Here is a 25916-nt window from a genome sequence, read left to right as displayed (position 1 = left end):
AAGTTTTTTATTACATCAGGATTTCGAGGGAAACTTGCAGGTACCCATATAGAACCTGGAGGAAACCTTTTTTTTTTTTTTTTTTTTTTTTTTTTTTTTAATAGAGACAAGGTCTCCCTATGTTGCCTGGGCTGGTCTTGAACTCCTGAACTCAAGTGATCCTTCTGCCTCGGCCTCCCAAAGTGCTGAGATTACAGGCGTGAGCCACCCCATTTGGCCACCTGCAGGAAGCTTTTTAGAAAGTTAGGAATTGAAGAAGAAGGATCTCATTCAACAAACTCATTTTAGTTAATATAATAGGCAACAAGGGATCTGGAGAAGCGTAGGAGGAGGAAAAGGAGGAGGAAGAGAAGAAAACTGTCATTCTCTCAGGATTTGCCCTCTGTGATTGTCATTTTTGAGGCCTTTTTTTGCAAGTCAAATAAGCAGGGACCATTTTTGACACAAATTATCCGTGATTTTGAATATAACTCAACTGTCTTCAGAGTACAAAAAAAAAAAGCTTCTGCTTTTAAAGTGATAATTTCCTGGGGAAACACTAAGATGTTTTCACCCAAACTTATTTAGGCTCCTATTTAAGGGAATCTCAGCTGTTTCACTTATGCAGAAAAGGAATCCACCCAAATGAAGATTTACCGTTTATTTTTTACATTGATTAAATGTGATTAATTTACATTGATTAAATTTAATTAGTTAATTAATTTTTTTTTTAGACACATTCTAACTCTGTCACCCAGGCTGGAGTGCAGTGGTGTGATCACAACCCATAACAGCCTCGACCTCTGGGCTCAGGTGATTCTCCCACCTCAGCCTCTCAAGTAGCTGGGAATACAGGCGTGTGCCACCATGCTCAGCTAATTTTTATACCTTTGCAGAGATGGGATTTCACCATGTTGCCCAGGCTGGTCTTGAACTCTTGGGCTCAAGTGATCCTTCCACCTTGGCCTCCTTACAGGCGTGAGCCACTGAGCCTGGCCAATTTTATTTTTAGATGAATAAAAATACTACTAAAAGAGTATGTGGGTGTGTTACATTTTTGTTGATTGATTTGTGTATTATCTCATTTGAGATAATTTATTGTACTGAAAATGAGTTTTCTAGAAACTAATCATGCCATAAATTGGGTGCTGATTCTAATTCAGCTCCATGGAACTATTGTTTTTTCTTTTTTTATTATTTTATTTTTTAATTGTTTTTTTTTGTTTCGAGACAGAGTTTCGCTCTGTTGCCCAGGCTGGAGTGCGGTGGTGTGATCTCGGCTCACTGCAACTTCCGCTTCCCGGTTCAAGCGATTCTCCTGCCTCAGCCTCAGCCTCCTAAGTAGCCGGGATTACAGGCGTCTGCCACCATGCCTGGCTACTGTTTGCAATTTTTAGTAGAGATGGAGTTTCACCATGTTGGCCAAGTGAGTCTCAAACTCCTAACCTCAGGTGATCTGCCCACCTTGGCCTCCCAAAGTGCTAGGATTACAGGTGTGAGCCACTGCTCCTGGCCAGAAGTATTGTTTTTCCTTTGTTTTTGATTTTTCTGTTTGTCTTTGGCTAAATGGGGGAGGGGGAGAGATGAAACTGTGGAACTAATCAGGGCTTGATTATAAAGGTTCTGAATCCTCTGCCGAGGCATTTAGAGTTGACCCGAGGGCAACTGGACACCATGCAGGGTATTTAATCAGAACAGTGCCATGAAGAATGCTCATGATGTAAAGATTTGCTGTGACTGTGACTGTGATTTGGACACTAAATATGATGAAAGGGCAGAATTACAGAGAAGGAGAATAGTTTAGGAGACTTTTGTAGTCATTCAACAAAACATTAAGGGTAAGTTGAAGGAGGCAGTAGGTAATGGATGGATTGAAGACCCGTGAGCAGATGCAGCAACAATACAACTTTGAGTTTACGTGCACGGGCACCCAGAAGGGAATGGAAGAGTTGGGGATATCTCTCAGATGTCCTGTTTCGGCAACTGGCTAGAAAGTGATATTATTCACTGAAGTAGAGAACACAGGAGAAAGGAATAGGCATTTTATGGAGTAAGATAATGAGTTTGATTTTGGATTTGTTACTCTTGTGGGGCCCATGGGAATAGGCTTCCTAGGCAGCTGGAAATCTGGGACAGGAGTTCCTGGATTGAATCCCAGTTTGAGATATGGATTTTGGATATATGTAGACAGTGGTGATACAAGGTATGGGTTTTGGATATGTGTGTACAGTGATGACAGATGAAGCCATGAGGGTGTGTATGATCATCTATAGAGAGTTTTGGAACAAAAAGAGAATAAGTCTGTGGACGGAACTCTAGGGAACTCTGACATTTAAGAAATAGACAGGAGAACAAGACCCCTGAAAGAGAAGAAGGCATAGTTAGAGAAAAAAGGGGAGCAGCAGTAATGTGCTGTCAAAAAGGCCACAACAGGAGGGTGGCTCCAGAGGGAGAAAGCAGCTACAGCGCCACTTAGAGTTCAATTAAGTGAGGACTGAAAACAGTAGAGGGGATTTAGCAACATGGGCGGAGTTTTGGTCTCTACGGTTTCTCTGGAACATATGGAAATGAATGGGAGGAGGAAGTAGAAACAAATGCTGAGTCTAAGTGATTTTTTTCTTTCTAAATTAATTATGGAAATTTACATAAAAACGCCTTACCCTAACATAGATTCTTAAAATTGGGATGAAAGTCATACAACCTAACATTAACTACTTTAAAGTGAGCAATTCAGTGGCATTTAATACATTCACAACATCGTGCAACCTCCTCATCTATCTAGATTCCAAACATTTTCATCACCCCAAAAGGAAACCCCTTACCCATTGAGCAGTTGCTCCCTGTTTCCTACTGCCTAGGCCCTGGGTAGCTACCCATTAGCTATGTTCTGTCTCTCTGGATTTCCACTTCTGGATATTTCCTATAAATTGAATCATATGAGAGATGAGCTTTTGTGTCTCATTTCTTTCACTTAACACAAGGTTTTCGAGATTCATCCACATAGCATGTATTAGCACTTTATTCTTTTTTAAGGCTGAATAATATTCCATTGTATAGATACAGCACAATTAATTTATCCATTTATCTGTTAATGGGCATTTGGGCTGTTTCTACCTTTTGGCTGTTGTGAGTGCTTTGTGAACAGGGCTGCACATGTATTTGAGTACCATTTTTCAATTCCTTTGGGCATACAGTTGAGCATCTGTAATCCAAAAATCCAATCCAAAATGTTCCAAAATCTGAAAGTTTTTGAGCACCAACATGATGCTCAAAGGGAGTATTCATTGGGTGTTGGATTTTCAGATTCGGGATGCTTGACTTCTTTGTACATGCAAATATCCCCAAATCAGCAAAATTCTGAAATATAAAACACTTACAGTCCCAAGCATTTCAAATAAGGGATACTCAGTTTGTAGATCTAAAAGTGGAATTGACGGGACCTAATGTCGTTTTTCAAAACTATACTTTTTTGTAAGGTTGATTGAGAATCCACAGGAAGCACTGTGCATTGTACAGAAAGTTGACTTAGTCTGTATTCTCTGAATACCTTATATTCTCTTTGAGAATCAGCATCCAGTAATTAAGCAGCCTGTCAAGAGAGAAGCTGCATATATATAATATACATATGAATGAATACATATTCATTCTGTATACACACATATGCATAAATAATGTTTAAAGAAGAGAGTATCCATTAGAATTAAGTTTTGATTTTTTTTTTTTTTTTAAAGACAGAGTCCCACTCTGTTGTCGACAGTGGAGTGCAGTGGCGCGATCTTGGCTCACTGCAACCTCTACCTCCCAGGTTCAAGCTAACCTCCTGCCTCAGCTTCCCAAGTAGCTGGAATTGCAGGTGCCCACCACCATGACCAGCTAAATTTTTTTTTTTTTTTTTTGGTATTTTTAGTAGAGACAGGGTTTCACCATGTTGACTGGGCTGATCTTCAACACCTTACCTCTAGTGATCCACCCGTCTCAGACTCCCAAAGTGCTGGAATTACAGGCATGAGCCATGGCACCCAGCCTTGAGTTTTGAATCTTATAAGAAGAAGGCATTCCAGGTGAAGAATTTAGATGAGTTGAGTCACATAAGAGAGAGAAGATGGGCATAGGGTTGGATGCTTCACCGTTTAATTTTTCCGAAGAAAAGAATGCAAATTGCACTCTAGTTGACAATAAAGGAAAGAGCAGAATGATCAAGTAAACTAAAAGCACCCATGACACTAACTTAATAGCTAGCCGACTTGTAAAATTAAGATTGTATTTTCAAAATCCATTTTTACTCATCTCCCAGTAACCACAGACTCATTTACGTTTAATCTTGTGGATTCTATTTCTCTGCTCAGAGACATCAGTGTAGATGCAAGAAGATTTGAATTCTGTGGGTGACAAACAATCTAGCTTCATCGTGGCTCAGTTAAACTTTATTTGTAAAACACAGATTAACAAATTCTTAGAGAGGTGGGACAGTGATTATATTTCCTATACATGTTTTTGCTGATGTAAAGTGACATTTATGCTATGTCCTCATAAATGTAATTTTCTTCTACAGTCTTTTCCTTGTAGAAAGAATCCCCAGGAATCAACGATGGGACTGAGGTTCTGAAAGATGTAGCTCTGTGATTTAATCCCCAAGGCCCTGTCTACAGACTTGGGAGGGGAAATAATGTGTGTTGAGTGACTGTTAGCTGTTTTGTTTATCTGAGCTCATTTAAGTCATAACAACCAGTAAGTGGTCGATCCATGATAGGAGTGCAGATTTGCTAACTCCAAAGTCAGGGCTCTGGGCACCATATATATCAAGAATGCTAGTTAGGTTTCTTCCTATGTGCTAGCTGACTAGAGTAGTAGGAATAGAAGATGCTGTGGATGCTGATGGGCTCAGCAGACATAAGACTCTGTTTGGTTAGCTATGTTTTCCACAGAGACAGGAGGCGGATGGAGGCAGGTCCTATGCCTGCCATATGGTGACCATCCCTAAGCTGTGTCATGTCATGTCACTTCTCATGGAAAGATTCTGGGTGGCTTATCAGGAGAACATTAATTTTTCTCATGAACTGTGTATCTGGGACACCTCCATGGTGATTCAGGGTGGTATCTCTTGATTCTCCCTCATTTCATTTATACCATCCCTATTCCATGTATCTCAATACACTAATCCCCAGGATTGATGCATTCATTCCTATTTGTGGTATGTGTTTGTTTCAGGCAGAGAAAGCTGATGGATTTGTCAACCTGCCTGATTTCACTGTGGAAAGAGCATCCGAATGCAAGAAAAAGCAGTAAGTTGTCTCTCATCTTCCACAAAACTCTGAGCCAGGATACTATCTCTTCATAATGTTCACCAAATGATATGGTGACTTAGAAGTGAGTGAAGGTAACATTGGAATGTCTGAGATTTTGGGGCATTATGGGTTGGCACCCTACATAGAAGTAGAAGCATTTAACTTCTCATTTTCTGGAATTTTTGTTTTGTGGAGCAGATGGATTTTAAAACCCCCATGAAGCCTTGGCATGGACTGTTGCTGATGACTGTGTCTGTGATGGAATAAAACCCCTCCAGGACTGGCAGGGAGGTCAGATGTCAAGCTTCAGTTCTAGTAAAGAAAAGAACAAGCAGTTAAATAGGACTCACCCGAGTTGCAGATATGCCAGCAAGACCAGTTTCTCTTTCTTAGTTCATGGAGTTAATCAGATGCACCCTTGGCATTGAATTTTCTGAGATGTCTTAAGCTTAGAGATGACACTCTGATCTAATTTAAATCCAAAAGATTTGAGAACTGACAGGGACCACAAAAATCACCAGCTCATGGTCCTGGTTTTCCTGAGAAGGAAACAGCCCAAAGAGTCTGTGACCTGCTTAGATCTCATGAGAGGGCTGGCTGTAAACCCAGCTTTCTAGACTCTCATTCAAGTGCTTCTCCCATGATAGCAGGCTGCTATATTTTGCATATGTGTCCATTTTCACCTTTTTCTTATGATTTCTTCTACCTTTGACATCTTTTCCAGGCTTATCACGAGGGGGCTTTCCTTTTTGTCCTATGTTAGTTGTTGCAGCAATTGAGTACTTTTAACAAGATTAGTAAACTGGTGTTAGCTTTATGTCTTTGCCTCTGTGGTGTGGTTGCACACGTCCAGTGTTGATTCTTGTGGTTTGAAAAGGACTGGCTATTTACAAAAACTCTGGCCTGTGCTGTGCTGCAGGACTTCCTGCCTAAAGGTTAAAGTGGAAGCACTTCTCGTTTGTTATCTTCAATGTTTTCTACTTTTCTTTTATACTAAAATCTATTTCATATTTCTCCTTTACTAACAAAGGGTGCCTTGGATAAGATTTCTGATGTGTTGCTGCAGAGTGGATGTTCCATACCTGATTATTTTCCTATAAAAATTCTTCTGCGTATTTGATTGAAAGTGAAGAAATACCTTGCTTGAAGTAGTTATTCTGAATATTTTGAAGTGACATTTCTATCACTTTAAAATTGAATTTATTGTATCTTTATAGCAAAGCAGTTAGCAAGTGAGAGGAAAAGGATATGCCTATATATTTTAAATGGAAACTACTGACCAGCTAAGACTCAGCCCTGTTCTGGATGTTCTGACATAAAAAATTTACTCTCAGTTCCCTATACGAACTAGAGACTAGACAATAGGTATTTAATATTACCAAATTATTTTTTGTAAATTTACAAAGAAAGCAGACAAGTTTATGAAGCTTATATTTTACTGATTGACTTTCAGACCCATTGTTGACTATAAACACTGATTTTTTTATGTGTTTGTGCTTTTCCTCCTTCAAGTGCTTTTAAGATCAGCCATCCACAGATCAAGACCTTTTATTTTGCAGCTGAGAATGTGCAGGAAATGAATGTGTAAGTAGAGGAAACTGGTAAACCCAATCCTTAATGGGAGTATACTTAACTTTGGTTAGGCGTTGGAATTTTAATCATATGTTCATATCAATTATTGTTTTATTTATTTCTGTTACTTTAAGGATTAATTTATTTAGCACTTGCAATGCCTTCGTTCTTCTCTAGTATTTGGAAAGAGTTTGGAGAATTACATGTATCAAAGTGGCTATTTTAGGAAGAGGCTGTACAGTTCCTCTCAGGGAACCACTAAGTAGAGAAAGGAGTGGACAGAAGTCATTAAAAGAACATGTTAAAAGGAGAATCAGCATCACAAGGAGAGAGGCTTGAAAGTATTATGTAACTGATCTTGCAACTTTCAGAATTCTACATGCAAAATATCTCTATAGCATTTAATATATGCTGTGTGATTATCGTGATGATTCATGTATTTATCACTTCTCCATGTATTTCCCGAACATTTTGCAAAACGTCTTTGCTCAGAGTACATTGAACTTAAAATTGTAGATCCCTAGCTCCATTTGCCAGGTGGTCTGTGAAAATAAGTGGGTTGTGTGCAGAGTACAACCTGCTCTACACACAGTCAGGTGTGATCACCATAGCTGTTATTCATTCATTCATTTATTTATTTTTGAGACAGAGTCTTGTTCTGTTGCCCAGGCTGGAGTGCAGTGGTGTGATCTCGGCTCACTGCAACCTCTGCATCCTGAGTCTGAATGATTCTCCTGCATCAGCCTCCCGAGTTACAGGCATGCATCACCATGCCCAGCTAATTTTTTGTGTTTTTGGTGGAGACAGGGTTTCACCATGTTGGCCAGGCTGGTCTCGAACTCCTGACCTCAAGTGATCCACCCACCTCAGCCTCCCAAAGTGCTGGAACTACAGGCATAAGCCACCTCACCTGGTCAGCAATGGCTATTTGAATCAGGCTGTATTTGAGGTGCTGACTGGAGGTATCAGAAGGCATTCTATTTAATTTAGCCATAATTTCAGAATTCTTAGTGTCTCTTATTATTTCAAATGACCATTTGAAAATACGTTTATGGAACGCCTACCACGTGCCCCATTGCAGCAGATGGTGGGCAATGGCAATGAAAAAACCACACATAATTCCTCCATTCATAGAGCTCACGCTTAATCTGTTTTACCTATAATGATTTCCTTGCCTATCTGCCCTATGTAGTTCTCTTTGCTCTCTTGCTCTAGAAACATGAAGGAAAAGAGCAACTGTCTTTCACTAAACATGTGCATGGGCGCGCGCGCGCGCACACACACACACACACACACACACACTGTCCTTCAGTAGCTTTGTCCAGCTAGAAGGATTCTCATCTGTCCCCTATCTTCACCTCCCCAGCATCACCCTCCAGGTGAGGACAGAATAGTTTTGTACTGTAGAAAGTTGGGAAGCCCTGTGTTAGAAATAACAAGGCAAGGAACTGACAGTTGAGTCTTCCAAACAAAGCTTTGATTTACTTGGACAAAGAGAGAATTTATTTCTACCCTTTTTCTAGTTTTAGCTTTTTTCTCCCCTTGGTTTTCTTAAGCATCTGAGAAAAATAAGAACAGATACACGAATGGAGAGGATGTTAAAATCTCCACATCAAAGCTCTTTACTTATTTTTTTTTTATTTGCATCAGTTGCTAAATCCTGTTGGTTAGCAAAGCCCTTGCTGTGTAAGTGGGATGTGGAAGGCACAAGGTCTTGCCCACTAGCACTTGGAGCCCTGTGATAGTGAGGTCAGTCCGCCGCTGAGCCTCAGTTCTTCCCAAATGGTCCTTTCTGGTCTTGAATGGCAGTGAAACAGTGCTGCCCGCCTCTCCCCTGCTCAATACCTCCTGCTGTCCTGGCTGTTCTTTAAAAGCGCCTTGCAGCTCCAGCTTCCATCCCTGGCCTGTCCTTCCCACTCATTCTGTGACTGATTCCTTGCAAGTAGTTCTCCTTTCTCCAGCAAGAGGTGAGTGATACAGAGTAGCAGAGAAACAATACAAAAAAAAACAAAAAACAAAAAACTAGCCGGGCGCGGTGGCGGGCGCCTGTAGTCCCAGCTACTCCGGAGGCTGAGGCAGGAGAATGGCGTGAACCCGGGAGGCGGAGCTTGCAGTGAGCTGAGATCCGGCCACTGCACTCCAGCCTGGGCAGCAGAGCGAGACTCCGTCTCAAAAAAAAAAAAAAAAAAAAAAAAAAAGAAATCATTGATTCTAAGTGCTTGCTTTGTTACCTAGTGAATTTCTCCTCCTACACAGTAAGGTGCATTTTTAAACCAATGAAAGTGTGAGACCCTTCCATGTTTTTCTGAATCGGCTGTATTTCATGCAGGTGTGCTCTGTAAATCCCACATCCCCCTCCTCACTAGCCCAGTGTTTTATTTACATTTCCAGTTTATTTACCTTCCAATTGTATGTTCTCCCTTTGCAGAAACCTACCTAATGGTAAGTAGAGTTGCATGGGTAGATATGATAGATATACTTCATCCTGTTGGCTGTGAAATCAAAGTCTTTCACAGTTACCATTGTCAAGATCTTATCGCCAGTCTGCTATGAAGATCTGTTCATTTTACTTGAAATTCTTTTAGGGGTTATCTTTCCAGCTGACAAACAAGATGCAAATTGAAATTTGAACTTAAGGTGTCTGGACTCCACGTTTTCGAATCTCTTAGTGACCTTTAGACTCGAAAATTGTCCATCCGGCTAAATGGTCCATTTTGTCTGGGCCTGAAATCTATAATAATTTCTCATGTTTATAATATCATTATAGAGTTTCATTATTCTAAAAACGACTTTTCTAGTAGCCAACAATGCAACTTCTCCCTTCTCCCACAAGATTATGCAGATGACAGAGATTTACTTTGCAATAACACATGAAGAATGTCCCTTCTTACTGATGCAGCCGGTTTAAGCCAGGAAATAATGTATCTGGGTATTACTTGGTAAGATGAGAGGTGTGGGGGAGGGAGTGGGTAGCGTTTGGAGTGATGAGTCCTTGTTTTAGAAGTTCCTCTCCCTGGGCAACTGCATTTCTGGATGGTGACATTTCTCTCAGGGACGATGAAGGGAAATGTAATTAAGTTTAGTAGAAGGTCCGCATGTTCTAGTGAGTCTCAATTTAAAAGTATAGGGGTAAGTAATTAAGGGTAATGAAGGAGTTGGTTTCTCAGCAAAGATGGGAGCTGCCTTTCTCAGACACTGTGGGAAGAATGCTCTTGTTTTGTACATCAATTTCTTAACACTTGCTCTCCTCCAACACACACATTCACGTCAAATTAATATACAACAGACTCCCAGGAAACATCTGTCATTTTCTTTTATGTAAATATAAGTCCTTTTGTGCATCCATCTGCTTCGCCACAGATAGACATTTTCCTGCTGCCATGATGTTTTAAAAAAAAAGTTCTTAGCAAAGAAGGTACTCTAAGCCAGTGGATCCTAGAAAGAAAACAGTCAAACAAGATTCTAAACCATCACCGGTTTTTCACAGCAAGTAACTAACGGTTGTAATGAAAAGGATATACGTTTTGTGTAAGGGCAGAGAAAAATATTTTCTTTATTGTCAACAGTCTTCTATTTTGCTCGATTTCCATGTTTGGGAAAGGAGCTTAGAAATGCCTTTTCTTATTTCAGACACTCAGGTGAAAACTATTTTTTTTTTGTCTCTTTAAAGAATCTTTTGCCTATTTCACTTTTAGATGGTTTTTGGGGGTGGGGGAGAATCAACTTACACAATTATGAACTAACGTATAAGCTAAAAATTGTTATTATGGTTTTTTAAAAGTGAACCATGAAATATGTTGTGTTTTGCCTGGTCAGTTTTAAAAAATGAACTTTTAAATGCTTATTTTAGTTAATAAGACATAAAATGTATTCTTGTTAGACAAAGCAAAAGATTTCCTATACCCTCACCTCACTTTCTAATTCAACTACTCTCCTTAGGGATAATCACTTTTTTTTCTTTTTGCTTTCGTTTGCATTTATTTTTTGCAGAATCGATGCTCGTGCCTTGAGTTTTTGTTTCTTCAGTTTCTTATGGGACACTTTTTTTTATGCAGCCATCTCTTGTGGTTTAGGAACAATTTCTTCCTTTCCAGCGAGGATCATCTCCATGTGGCAGAGGGAGCTCACATATAAATTCATCCGACCATGAGCTCTGAAAGTACAGTGGCCCATCTTGGGTGTTTCATTCACCTGGATGTTAACGACCAGAGAATCTACATCTAAACCCTTGAATTCAGCATTACTCTCTGCACTTGTAAACATGTGCAGGAAAAATTGAGCATTCTTGTTGGGCTACCAGCCCTGTGTCCAGCCCTATTGTTCGGCCTGTGCACACCTACCAACTCCACCCTTGGAAGGTTGGAATGGTACACATTGTTTCTGTAAAGTGACGTCTTTCAGATAACTTGGTGGCTTTTCATATATGCATACCTTTGATAGCCTAGGAAATTTCACAGGTGTTCTTAAAGTGAACACAAAGATTTGAACCTCTTGATTTGCATGGTTTTATGGGGTTTTCTGGGTCAAGTGAATAGCAAATCATTTTCACAGATCACCTCAGGCCACTTAGAGGAAGAAGATGGTTATCCACTTTTTTTTTTTTTTTTTTTTGCGATAGTGTTTCACTATGCTGCCCAGGCTGGAGTGCGGTGGTGCAATCTCAGCTCACTGCAACCTCTGCCTCCTGGGTTCAAGCGATTCTCCTGCCTCAGCCTCCCAAGTAGCTGGGATTATAGGTGCGTGCCATCATGCCTGGCTAGTTTTTGTATTTTTTAGTAGAGACAGGGTTTCAACATGTTGGTCAGGCTGGTCTCTAAGTCCTGACCTCATGATCCACGGGCCTCAGCCTCCCAAAGTGCTGGGATTACAGGTGTGAGCCACCGCGCCCAGCCATCCACTTTTAACAGTAAGATTATATTCTTCCTGACCCTTTTCTATGCATACCAATTCATGGACATACAAAAATATATCGTTTTTTAAGTACGGTGGATCAGGCTAAACATACTGTTCTATGCTTGATCTTCTCAATTAAGAGCATATTAGGGCTTTCCATTTTATACACATTTCCATTACAAATTTGGAAATTTGTAATTTCGAAGGCACAATTACAGAAGATGAATTTGTACATATATTTGTTCATATATTTTCCAGGTCATTACCAACACCCCCTACCCCCATCTTAGTCTTCTCATTAGCTTCATTATAACAGGAAATTGATAGAATCAGTGTTGATAGAATAAATAATTTATCCATTTTCTTATTAATGTTTTTTCTTTTTGCCATTACAAGCCTTGTTGGCAGTGAACATTCTGCCACATTTGTTTGTGTATATGAAAGTGCGTTTTTGTAGGATTGATATTTATGATTGGAATTGTTGGGTGAAGGGGATGGATATTTAAATTTTTAATATTACCATTGAATTGCCTGCTCAGAATTGGCTGTATCAGTTTTCATGTTCAATTCAATAAAAGGTGACAATGCTTCTTTTTCTATTTCCTGCTAAATACTTGAAATCAATAATATTTTTAATTTTTTTCCAATCTAGTGGTGAAAATATTTTCCTGTGTTTGAGTATGCGTTCTCAAAATACTATTGAGGCTGGGAAAAGTTTTTTTCACATGTTGTCTAGCTATTTGATTTTTCCTGTAAATTTCTGTTCCCTTATTTTGCCTATTATCCTATTGATACTTGATACACATTTTTGGGTTCCTATTGCACATCTGGGCTCTTTACTGGTCCAATTTTAAGTGGCTACTAAGGAGTTTGTGATTATTATGGTGCTGAAGGTGATTTCTTAACAAAGGCTGGAGCTCATCTTTGTTCTTTAGAAGCTCCTATTTTGTTTGTTTGTTTGTTTATTTATTTATTTATTTATTTACTTATTTATTTATTTATTGACATGGAGTTTCACTCTTATTGCCCAGGCTGGAGTGCAATGGTGTGATCTTGGCTCATTGCAACTTCCACCTCCTGGGTACAAGCGATTCTCCTGCCTCAGACTGCCGAGTAGTGAGATGACAGGCACCTGCCACCACACCCACCTAATTTTGTATTTTTTTTAAGTAGCGACGGGGTTTCTCCATGTTGGTCAGGCTGGTCTTGAACTTCCGACCTCAGGTGATCCTCCCACCTTGGCCTCCTGAAGTGCTGGGAGGCATGAGCCACTGCGCCTGGCATTGAATTTATTATATATTTTCTGTTAAAAAATAACAGGTACAACAAGACCATGGCAGGTTGAGGGCTGCATAAGGATTCTTAACTATCTGACAGTTACACAGGTGGGAAGGTGCAATATTTGTGGCTTAGTGCAGGTGTAGCATGCTGAATTGTTCATGGCTTCTTCATGGTCCAGTGCGAGACTAGAAGACATCAAAAGCATAGATGAATTGATAAATGCATAGCACGGATTTTCACTGTCTCAAAATAAGTACAGAAATAAGCAAGATCTTCCCAGTAAGTGGAAGATTATAGAGTTAGGAGTATATGTCATAGATACACTTTGTGTCCCAGCTTTTAAAAATTTGTGTTTCAAGATATCTTCCTAAGTAAACCCTTGAGAAGGAACTACAGTGGTCTGCAGTGATAAGCCAAGTTTGAGTTTCTGTCTCGTTCTGTTTTTGTTATTGATGTTTAATTGGAATTCATTGCCAGTAAAATGGTAAATACGACATTTTCAATTTTTACGTTACATAAAATTCTTCAAGGAATTAACATTTTTTCTAGTTTAAAAATATCTGTCAAATTCTAGCCAGATTTTTTTTACTGATTGACATAAAAATATTCCTGGATTAAACATGGATGATCTTTTTCTAAATTTTTTCTAAAATAAACTGACATTATTAAGACATTATTAAGAGTAGCAACCAGTAACTTTAATAGCCAAGTTACTAAATCCAGTGATAAAGGATTTGATGCTTGCTAAAAATTTCAAATGCACAATTACAGAAGATGTATTTGTTCATATATTTGGAATACCTAATTTAGCTGCCATCATTAACCAACTAAGTAATGGGCCACCTCACATCTTACCTTACAAAAGATACCTTGAGTATGGAAAGTATTGTGAAACCAGAGGCCTTAGGTTTCGATGGCACAAACTTATGCTGTTTCTGGAAATGTGCAGGCTGATGGTAGAATCATCACCTAATTTCATAACAAAGTTTGGGGGAAGGTGAATGGGTGGGGGGCTAATCTCTTTGGTCAACATTTGCTTTCTATTTTATTTTAGGTGGTTAAATAAACTTGGATTGGCTGTAATCCATCAGGAATCCACTACAAAGGATGAAGGTATGTTCTATTTTAAATTTCTGAAAATTTAGCAAGAATATTAGAATAGGTTGAAACAGGGTGAAAAAACAATGTCAAGTTCTATGTATAGTCTGATCCTGAGGAAACATGCTTTGGCATTTAAAATGATCTGAAAATATGTGGAGACACATATTCACACAGACTCACCAACATGGAATAGAGCTTCCCATGCTGGCTATGAATGCTTTTCACACTTCACCCACACTCCGGCAGCTGTGGGCTTCATGACATCTCAAACAGTCGCTGATGCAAATGTTTAATTGCTCCACTTGTGGAATTCTTACTCATAGACATGATCTCGTCATGATCTGGTCAGATAACTTTCATCCCACTATTTCCTCCCTGATATTTTAATATTTCCATCAGATGTGTGCTGAGACTAATTACCCTAAGATTGTACTAGGAACCTGAAGGTCATATTGGGACACAGGCCATATTTTTAGCTCAGTTGGTAGCTTTCAGGGTTCAAAAGCTACAGGAGTCTAATTCTTAATGATGCAATTGCACCTTGGTGTTGAGAAGAGGGAGGATTTAGCTGCCAGGGCCACCAAACTCATAGTCTTTCTGAAATGCTCAGACCCCAAAAGGGCTTGGGAATTGGAAGTAGGGAGTTATATCTTCTGATACAAAATCATAAAATCTTAGAGTGAGTTAGAAATGGGAAAGTGGCAACTTCATTTGAAACAATAAAGGGGTACAATGCAATACCCATGAAATCAGTTGTGTCCTAACCATTTTCTTGGTCCTCTTTTCCATAAAATAAGCACCCATTGTCTATTTATAGATTGTGAGTTAGTACAAAACTACACACAAAACTTCTCCTTGTCCTGGTATGTAAGGCCTTCTATGACATGGCCTCTACCACCTTCCAGCTTCGTTTTCTGCCATATCCCGTAGGGTTCTCCACATACTTGGCCCAGCCTGCTCCCTCAGCCTGGGACTTCCCTTCACAATTTGTGCACCATTGATGATTTAGTGATCGTGCCAGTTTCAATTCACTATGATTCCTGTGATCAAAATTACCACTGATTTTGTGCTCTGTTGGTATTATGACTCACACCTCTTTTGAGGAATTATTTTACTTTCCCCAAGCTACTGTTTGTCTTCTTCCTGCCTATTGGATGCTCTTTGAGCTCAGGAGCCCCGAACTGGCCATTTGTTTCTACCTCTTATGTAATTCCTTTGCACCAGGTAGTTACCAGGTGGATATCATTAGATATGAACTTTCTGAATTGGATTAAAATTGCAATAGCCAGATGGAGATAAACCTCTGCTTGCATTGTGGAATAAGCGATGACAGCGTTAAAGCATTAAGCATTTTCATTTTTGTTATAGAATGTTACAGTGAAAGTGAACAGGAAGATCCTGAAATAGCTGCAGAGACACCACCCCCTCCTCACGCTTCCCAGACTCAGTCTTCGGTATGTACCGACATAAGTAGTCTGTTGGTCATCGATCAGATGCGTGGATGTCATTTCTTCCAATTGGGTAGGAAGTAGCTTGACCAATAAATTTTTAGAATGGGCTAAATTAAGATACCTGCCGACGAGCAAGTGCAATTTTCAGGGTGCTGATTTTGAGCCTTCTCCATAGCAACCCACTGGTATGATAAACTTGGTTTATTTGTGTGTGACCCAAAGATGTACCGTACTCAGAGGATTCATGAGGACGCAAAGGGCTTCTAGGTGATAGGCCGGTGCTTGCAAAGACTTGTTTGACAGTGTTTATTTATGTCCTACTTTTCCTCGGGAAGAATTTAAATGCCTTGCCTATGTGCATGTACTGTAGCAATGCAAAATGAACTTAGGATGAAAAAACAGCAGAAAGGAAAAAGGAGAGCCAGAAAGAGAGCAGGAAGTTGGGAGTGGGGTTAGTGCATTAAAAGTGCACATGGAGTGATTTGTGTATTCACTAGAGAGGAATTCAAATTTGATTCTAAGCTTTGGAAGCACCAAAAATAAGTTCACATTATTAATTAACGTGAAGTCTATGGAGAGTTGCTTCCTATTTGGGTGCTCTTAGCATTACGGTAATGGCCCCGAGAAAGGGTCATACAATGATCATTGGGGAAGTTGGTTTATGGTTTTTACACCTACCAGGTACTAGGACGTATGTAGGTGCTTTCAATGTATAAACTTAATTCCCCAAGCAACCCTGAGAAGTAATATGATTTAATTTGCATTTTATTTAATGCATTGCATTTAATGAGGCCAAGCACCTTCTCATGTTTGTTAGCCGTGAGAACTTTCTCTTTTGTGAAGTGTCTAAGTCTTTCCTACATTAGCTGCTTCCTCCTCCTCCTTTTTCTTTATGAATGATAGGATTTCTTAATTTATTATTCTATATATTAGTCCTTTGTCAGCTATAGGTTGGTGCAAAAGTAATTCTGGTTTTTGCCACGAAAAATAATGCAAAGCACACAATTAATTTTGCACCAACTTATTAAAAGTGAGCAAATCTCACTTTTAATCTTTTTAAAACTGTTCCACAATTTCTCTTTGTAAACACATGTTCTTGATTTTAACATGTCAGATTTATCCATTGCTTTCATTGCGGTGAATGCCTTTTTTACCCCCTGGTTTCAAAAATTGTTTCCTATCCTAGGTCATGAGAAAGTAGATATTCCTGTCTTCATTTCATGGTTAAGGAAACTGAGGTTCAGACTGAGGTTCAGAGATGTTGAATGGCATGTTCAGATGTCCAGTGAGTGCCTGAGATGAGAATCCCAGTCTGTTTAGCTTTATAGGACCTGCTGTTTCTACTGAACCATGACATCTGTCCATCATAGACCCAAATGATGACAGGTTCTGACAGTTGACAGTAGCTCATTCACTTACCAGACCTTTTCTGCCAGAATTTCTGTTCAGTGTGATAGTTTTTATCTTTATTGTGTTTTGCAAGTTCCTGGATTTAAGGTATTATTTTGATTGTTTAAATAATGACCTCTACTGTTTTTTTCACACTGTCAGTGGAGAATTGTGGTCAGTTTTCTAATTTATTTGGCTAGCAGCCAAGAAAAGACATAAATATTTGTTGAATAAATGTTTATTAAAATATCTGTTAAATATGATTAGCCAAAATTAAGCAAGATACAAATACAATTAAACTTTGAATATGGTAAAATTTAGAACAATTTTTGAACTACATTTATAATATTATTCTTTCTCAATATATTCACAGCTTCTCCCTAGTGTAATCCTTCTTCTTTTTAAAAATCAATTTTGGATTTTAGAAAAGGCTTTTATTTTCTTTATATCATTCAAACTTAATGATATTGTCAGACCTTACAATGTTTCCCAGCTTTTGACAACTTTCTGGTTAGATTACCCTTTAATGCTTCTAAAGACATTATCAACTTTGTGTTGAATAGGTCTTCAAAAAATGTTCCTTGTTGTTGATTTAAGAGAGGATTATGTCTTTTTGCTGTTTCTCTCTGTCTCTGTCTTTGTCTCTATGTCTGCTTCTGTGTCACTCTCCTATTTTAACCTGTGACATGCAAATATTTAGTTGTTCTCCCTCAAGTTCATTCTCCCTCACACTGTGCCCACCAATATACCTCTTTTATGATTATTTAGTTGTAAAATACTGACACTTTCAGTTTTATAATGGCAAACTAGTATCCCAGGTTACTTTGCTACGAGAATTGTCAGGCATCTAGAACCCACCCTGGTGAAATAAAAGCAACCGAGTAGCCATATCATGGAGGACCTTCTAGAAGTCTCCCTGGTGAAATACAGGCAACCAAATTGCCTTCTTAGATGATGGATCATGGCTCAATTGCATTATATAATGACAGTCTAACCTGATGCACAATAGAAGTTCAGGGAATAATTGATTTAAAACAAATAAATGAAGGGATACTCATGAGGCCAGTAAGTTAGGTCACTGAACTCAGAAGGATCTTTCAATTTTCTCAATCATCAATCAAGTGTTATTTTTTAGAAGTTCTAAGTTGAGCATTTTTTGGCAGGCCATTAATGCTAACATTTTCTAAAGAAATATATTGGAAATAGTCAGATAAATGTTGAACAGTTAGATTTTTTTTTTCCCCTTAGCAACAGAATGTGTTCCTCCTGCTCACATATTTCCTAGGCAGATTTTGTTTTTGTTTTCTCTTGTTTCTGAAAAACAGACATGCAAGGCACTTGGTTAAACTAACATTTAGACTTTTTATTTAAGCAGATGAAATTAAAAAAATATATATAGTAACTTTTTTTTTTGAGACACAGTCTCAGTCTGTCACACAGGCTGGAGTGCAGTGGCATGATCGCAACTCACTGCAGCCTCACCCCTGGCTCAGGCCATCCTCCCACCTTGGCCTCCCGAGTAGCTGGGACTACAGGTGTGCACCACCATACCTGGTTAAATTTTTGTGGATGTGGGGTTTTGCCATGTTCCCTAGGTTGGTCTGTGGCTCCTGAACTCAAGCGATCCACTCACCTTGGCCTCCCAAAGTGCTGGGATTACAAATGTGAGACACTGCACTCAGTCATAACTCTTATCCAGAAAGTGAATTGAGCTAGTGTTTGGCCCAATACAGTATAGGCTAGCGATGACTCAGGTATACAAGCCTAGGGGCAAAAATATTTTTTTCCCAAGTTTTTGGTTAAAAAATTATTTTGGGTGATGAACTTTCATTTCGTGATAATGAACTCAACAGTATAAAATAATACTATTTTGGAAAATTATCTCAAAAAAATTAAAAATCTTGAAAATATTTAATTCAGGGTCCAATCATTCTAATTGCTATAGAGTCAAGATAAACAATGAAACCAGTTTGGATTTCTGCTTCTAATGGGCTGAACGACATTTCACAAGATAATAACATATCAGGAAATCTTCCCTGAGTGAAGAAGAGGCTTTTATGTTATGTTCCTTCTTCTTCTGAAGGCTTCAGAGGGGTGATAGTGGAAAGAACATCCATTTATTCTCAAAGAAGTTGCAAGTGGGCAGCTTTTAACGGGCTTACTGAAAGGGCTCCAAGTAGATGCGAAATCTTTACTTTCACTCTGAAAGACAATCTGTAGAAATCATTATCTGTGATTCCTTTAGTTTCACAAAAGAGCAAAAAAGGAACCAGCTTTCCATTTCAAATCTGATAATTTTATAAGCTACAAAGTGAGTTAAGAGCTATAAAAGTCACTTTTTTCCTTCAAGTTTAATTTTAAAAAAGCATCATGAGATAACCTGGTCTATGCTTCCGGGCATATTCATTCATTCAGCAAGTATTTATTGAGAGTCAGAGTTCTAAATACTTGGGACACATCAGTGAATAAAGTGGACTGTGATTCATGTTCATCATGGAGCCAAACTTCTAGTTGAGGGAGACTGTTAATAAACAATCCACGTAATAAGGAAAATATATGCTACGTGAGAAGGTGGACTTCAATGAGCCAGGATGTGCTGGGGTAGATACTGGGTTGTGGCAAAGAATAGAGGAGCCAGGACAGGCCTTACTGAGAGCTAAGATCTGAGCAAAACCTTGAAAGGTGGTGTGAGAGTCAGCCAAGTGGATATTTGGGGGAAAAGTTTTCCAAGCAAAGGGAACAGTGAGAGTCAAGGTCTCCTTGATGTGTAGTACTGCAGGGAGCCCTCTGTGGCTGAAGCGGGGTGAACCAAGATGAGGGTAGTAGGAAATGAAGCCAAAGCATAGTGGTGGCCATGTGGTGGAGGGCCTATGGACCAGTTAAGGACTTTTGACACCTGAGTTGTTTAGGCAGACTTTGAAAGGTTTGAGCAGAGGAGAGTGCAATCAACTTCCATTTCAAATGGAGCCCTCAATCTGCTCTGTGCAAAAGACTCTGGGAGGTTGGCATAGAATCAGAAAACTAAGAGAGAGTATACAGTAAGCTATTGCGAAAGATGGTGGCGATTCCATCAGAGGATAGCAGTGGGGTGGCAGAGAAATGGAATAGTTAGATTTTGAATCCATTTGGAAGGTAGATCTTCAAATAGGCAGATCAAATATGAGACAAACAGAGGAGATAAATATTTATAATCCCAGCTTCTAGCAGCTTATGCAGATTATTTCAACATAACAATCCTCACATTTTGATGTTTTTCAGAAGTAGTTTTTTAAATACTGAAATGAGGGGGAAAATCAGTTAAAATAAACAAAAGAAGCAATAAGGAAAAATAAATCTTGCAAACTGTGATCCTTGGGCAGCGACAGAGGAGGAAGTCAAAGTTTTCACCAGCCCGAGGTGGTGTATGGCTTGAGCCCCAGAGTTCAAGACCAACCTGGGCAACATGGTGAAACCCCATCTTTACAGAAAAAAACAAAACAAAACAAAAGAAAACAAAACAAAAGTTTAAACACAGAGGTGAAATTAATTTTGGAAATTCACATTTAATCTTAACAAGACATCTTGAACAGTTGTCTGCCAAAGTCATTTGATTCTTCAATATCTGTACTAAATGAAAGAACAGAAATGCAAGTGGGTAGTTGGGTGAAAAAGGTAGAGAGAAAAATTCACCCTTTCTCCTCAAGATTCAAGAAATGATTGTAAGCCATATGGTTGAATATCTAACTGATTTTAAGACTTGGCTAAAATTTGTCTTTATATTTTTGCCTCTGACTTTAACAGCTCATCTTCACGGCCTGCTCTCCTGGCAGTCAGTCACACAGCCTGGTGGCTGTCCCCCAGCCTCTCTCCTGCCTTCTGCTCCCACTGCCTAGTTGAGGCCCTCATCAGCCCTGGCCTGAGTTATTGAAATAACAGGCTATTTTTCTTTCCCTGTCTCTAGTCCCTCTCTCTCTCTCTCCTCCTAAAAACCACCTCCCAATTAGTCTTCCTAAGATGCAGTTCTGATCACATTGATTCACCTGCACAAAAACTTCCAGTGAATTCTCATTGCTTCTTAAATTACCTCCCGAGTCTTTGGCTTGGTATTCAAGGCCCTTGGGCTGTCTTCAGACTGCCTTTATGGTCTTGCTGCTGATTTTGCCTTTGTCATCAGCCCAACAAACGGCCTGCTGTTTCCCAAAAGCATTCCAGACTTTCCTGCCCTTGCACCTGTAGGTATAAAGTTTCTCCACTTGCAGGACCACTTGCCCCCACTCCCACCCCAATCCCATCTTCTAAATGTCTTTCAGAATGGTAGCTTCGGATGTAGCTTCCTTCATGTGAGCATCTCTGGTCCTCTAGGTCAGGGTGATTCTTCCCTCTTCTGAACTCTCTGTATTCCTGTAGTGTTTCTTTTTTTTTTTTTTGACAGTTTTTTCATGTTGTTATCATAATCTGCTTTTGATTACAGATTTTGTATATCTGGTTTATTTCTCTAATTATTACATTCTTAAAGTCAGAGCCAGTGCCCGATATCTTCTCATTTACCCACATCATTTATGACTGTGCCTAGCACACATTTGAAACTAAATAAACATTTAACAGACAGATGGATGGGTGAGCGAGTCATTACTGAGACTTCATCCACAACCCCCACAAATTTCTTGCTCCATAAATATTTTCCCATGTGAATGAGAAATACACTATTTTCCACTTGTCTGGTGCTTTTGCATGGCTTTCAGAAGAATGATTTCATTTGACTCTCACAGAAATCTTGTATGAGTTTTACAAATGAGGAAGTCAGGTTCCAGAGAAATAAACATAGCTATCATAGGTAGCATTTGCAAGCTGCTTATGTTTCATGAAGAATATTCTTTATGGGATATCATTTGCCCCTCTTGATACATTTGAGTTAGGCAGCTGATAAATATTTTTGTGTATTTACCATGTTTCAGGGACTGTTACCAATATGGGGGTGCCATGAAGAGCTTTTGAGAATAAAGTCTCCTGGCATCTCTTAATAGCCAAAGTAATCCTCTGGTGAAAGCCTCAGATGTAAACCATTAGTTTCAGGCCTAGCAGCAGTTGGGGATGGCTGCAGCATAGCCAGGTAAAGGGGATCTGGGTAAGTTCGTAAAGTGTCTGCTATTGTAATCCTAGTTGGAGGAACACAAGAAAAGGCATAGAGATACAAAACTTTATGATGTGTTAGAAAGGAAGGAATCATCAAATGTGATAGCATTTGATTTTAAGTGGCAGCCTGGGGTAAACGAAAATGGAAAATGTGCACCTTGTCCTAATTGCAGTTTATTCATTGTCCTCTAAAATATTTCTGCAACACACAGCCACTCATATTCAGTAGCATATACACTAACTAGTTAGCTAACTAATTAAATAATAATACATAATAAATTAATGTGTTTCTTTGTGTGTGTATGTTTTTATTTTGAAACAGAGTATTGCTCTTGTTGCCCAGGCTAGAGTACAGTGGTGTGATCTCGGCTCACTGCAACCTCCGCCTCCTAGGTTCAAGTGATTCTTCCGCCTCAGCCTCCCAAGTAGCTGGGATTACAGGCATGGACCACCATGCCCAGCTAATTTTTGTGTTTTTAGTAGAAACGGGGTTTCACCATGTTGGCCAGGCTGGTCTTGAACTCCTGACCTCAGGTGATCCACCTGCTTCGGCCTCCCGAAGTGCTGGGATTACAGGCATGAGCCACCACACCTAGCCAGTGTTTTAGTAAAGCTGTTTTTATTTAAAAAAAAAAAATACAGGGACGCTGAATTAAACTAGATGGTGTCTTCTCCCTTGAGCATCTTGAGTTCTGTGTTGAGGAAGAGGGACAATGCAGTAATAATTCAAACAAATTACTTCAAGGACTGACAAATGCTACGAAGAAGATGAAGTAGGGCAGTGGGCTGGAGAGTGGCCAGGGGTTGAGGGTGGAGAGGATACTGCTCTGTCTGCTCTGTCACAGAAGAGCCTGCTGAAGAAGTAATATTTCAGTGGAGGTCCAAGCAATGGGAAGGAGGCAGTCCACCCAGCATCCACAGGGAAGCCTTTCTGGCAAAAGGGACCAGAGATGTGCTGATGGGACAGAAAGAAGGCCAGTGTGGCTAGGAAGGCGTGGAGAAGGAGGGAGGAGATGCAGGGAGAGGAGTCCTTAGGGGTTCATGTGGACCTTCTAAGCTCTAATGAAGACTGTGGATATTATTCTACTTAAGATGGGCAGTTACGAGAGGGTTTTCTGCAGAGGAATATTATGAACTTTTTGTATGTGTTAGCAATACTCTATCTGTGGTTTGGAGGATGGACTGGGGTGGGGTGAGGAGTAGTGATAAGGCAGGAAGCCGGTAGAATGGTACTTGGAGGTAAAATGACTTCTTCAAGGTCACTTGGATACTAAGGATCACAGTGATGAGTAGATCTTCGGTCAGCACATTGCCCAAGGTCATGCAGAAGGTCAGTGGCAGAGAAGGAGTATACTATTACAAGGTCTTTTGGTATTTAGGGTAATGCTTCTCCTGGCATATAGGAGAAATACAAACATGATACTTCTGGGGCTTGACAACAATTGACTGGTTTATTTTTTGTTTTTGCTAATATGGCCAATATAAGGAAAGGGAAGCTGTGTACTTTTCTTCCTTTCTTCTCATTTTGGTTTTGTTTTGTTTTGTTTGGACTTTTTTGTTTCCATGTACTTTGACTCCTTAAGATTTTTATGCTTAGTCACTTCTGCCTAATTACAGGCTTTGGGTGGCCATTTTAAACTATTTCTTTTACCATGTCGAACTTGTGTTTGAAAAACAATTCCAAGAAAAAGATTTTAGGGCTAACATTTGAATGAAGCTTCTTCAAGAATTAAAACTATCCTATACAGAAAATAGGGAAAATCAATATTAATTTTTAATGTAATCATATCATAGTCTCTTAACTAGAACTAAGATTTTTGAAATGTCTTTAATTTCCTCATTTAAATGTAAAATACTTAATACCTAAGTGTTCTGAAAGAGATGAAACCACATACAATTATTAATCACTAACTAAATAAAATAATACTTTCATTTGAGCTTATGAGAATATTTTGTCAGGCTATTTGCATTGTAATTGGCACCGATAACCCCTTGATCTTGGGATTTGGATAAATCACTCAGCAACTTTATGGAGGATTTCAGGGAGCTCCTCCCCCAGAGGCTGAATAACTCTGGGGTGCTTTTCTTCACAAAGCTGGTTCTGGCCAATTCTTTGTCATTAATTTGTTACCAATTATGTGTCAAACAAGAGGCAAAAAATGGAGGTGCAAAAATGATTAAAACCGGCCTGTTCTCAGGTAGCTCATCAAAAAGATGAACAGTCAATCAGTAGTTGCAATCCAGTCGTCCCTTGGTATCTGTGGGGATTTAGTTTCAGGAACCCCATGGAGACCAAAGTCTGTGCATACTCAAGTCCCACAGTGGATCCTGCAGAACCCACCTAAACGAAAAGTCGACTCTCTGTATCCTCGAGTTGCTCATCCCGCATCCCGCAAATGCTGTCTTCATCCCCATTTGGTTGTGGATTTGGAATCCATGGACACAGAGGGCCGACTGTATTTATTGGAAAAATGTCTGTGCTTAAGTGAACCTGTGCAGTTTGAATCTCTACTGTTCAAGGGACAACTGTGTAAGTTGATACACAAAATGACATTCCACCTATTATGATAGAAATAAGCCCAGAAGCACCAGGCAAAGCAACTACCTAGCTCTGAGACTATCAGAGAAGGCTTCCTGGAGGAGTTGGTGTTTGAACAGACACACAAAGGATGGGCTCATATTTACCAATAGAGGTGGGGCGGAGAGGAGAGACTAGCACTGCCTTCTTCTTTCATGTGATCTTCATTGGGGAGCTTTATGAGTATATTGTGCAGATGGTTCACAGAAAGCACTGAGCTAAGAGTTCTATGCTTGATGTTGGCTATTGGTTTCTCCATAATGTTAGAAATAATGAGCCATGCCTTAGCACTACATGGTCTTTAAAGTGTGTTTTCATACTGAATCCTTGGAAATGAAACTCCAGGTTCACTTTGATTTATATTTTGTCAATCTCTTTTCCAATGAAAACTCCCCCGACCTGAACATATAGTCGCTTTCTCATTTGCCTTTTCCTCTTCTCCAAGTCTTCTTATTTCTTCTTTCTCTCTCTTTCTTTTTTTTCCCCTCATTCATCTTTTCTCCATTTAAAAGTGAAATTTATAAGTGGTGCCTGGTGCCTAGAGAAAATGGATTGAGAGAGCATTTGCACTGTGTTTGAGTCGCACCACAAACAGGATGACACTTCACAGATCTTTCTGATGCTCATTTAACAGGTCTTGACACTTTGCAGAGTTTTGAGGTTCAAAACACCTTACAGACAATGCTGTAGCACCTGTGTACATGGTCTGCTGTTCAAATAGCCTGGTTTGCTATAATCTAATTTAAAGTAGAGTCAGCAGGAGTAACAGGAAAAGCTCATGTTTGGTGTTGTTTCAAAAAAGGAAGTTGATCACATAGAAGTTGAGTTTTACTAAAATAGCTCACAATAGGGGAACGTGTCAGGACTGGGCCAGAATGGATATTTTTGTTAATATTTATTTTGCAGATCCTGCTAATAAGTAAACTGTTCTTGTCATTTATTTAGACAATTTGGGGGTAGTGCATTTCCTCTTCTAGATAACTAGGGTTTTATTGAAATTACAGATCTTTGATCTCTTGGTTATTAAAGATCTAAGGGATGTAAGGTAACCAGTTTACAAGATACTTGACATATTCCTGAATGGATTTTTTTTTATGTCTGTGCCACTATATGATTATTGAGAAGATATGTGTGATTAGTTAGTATCTTAACTAGAGATTTTGATGTCATGCTACTTAAAAGTGTATTTCTTGATTATCTGACAATCTATGTCTAGCATGGAGCTAATTGGGCACACATTGGGTAAATATTGGCTTCCCCCATCAAAACTCAGAG

General features: G+C 39.3%; 1 protein-coding gene across 18 annotated transcripts in view; it reads left to right on the top strand.

The window, feature by feature from the left end:
* IPCEF1 (interaction protein for cytohesin exchange factors 1) overlaps positions 1-25916 on the top strand; it is a 201867-nt gene that overhangs the window by 133416 nt on the left and 42535 nt on the right. For 15 of the 18 annotated variants that reach the window (XM_045391349.3, XM_015448996.4, XM_005552181.5 and 12 more), the window contains 4 exons: positions 5188-5261; positions 6777-6848; positions 14065-14123; positions 15480-15565. In XM_045391349.3, the coding sequence (XP_045247284.1) occupies positions 5188-5261; positions 6777-6848; positions 14065-14123; positions 15480-15565 (291 nt within the window). The remainder of the gene's footprint in view (positions 1-5187; positions 5262-6776; positions 6849-14064; positions 14124-15479; positions 15566-25916) is intronic. The other 3 variants (XM_074037303.1, XM_074037305.1, XM_074037304.1) reach the window with 1 other exon arrangement.

The sequence above is a fragment of the Macaca fascicularis genome, chromosome 4, assembly GCF_037993035.2.
Source record: "Macaca fascicularis isolate 582-1 chromosome 4, T2T-MFA8v1.1".
Lineage (NCBI taxonomy): Eukaryota > Metazoa > Chordata > Mammalia > Primates > Cercopithecidae > Macaca > Macaca fascicularis.
This window is presented reverse-complemented; position numbering and strand designations above follow the sequence as displayed.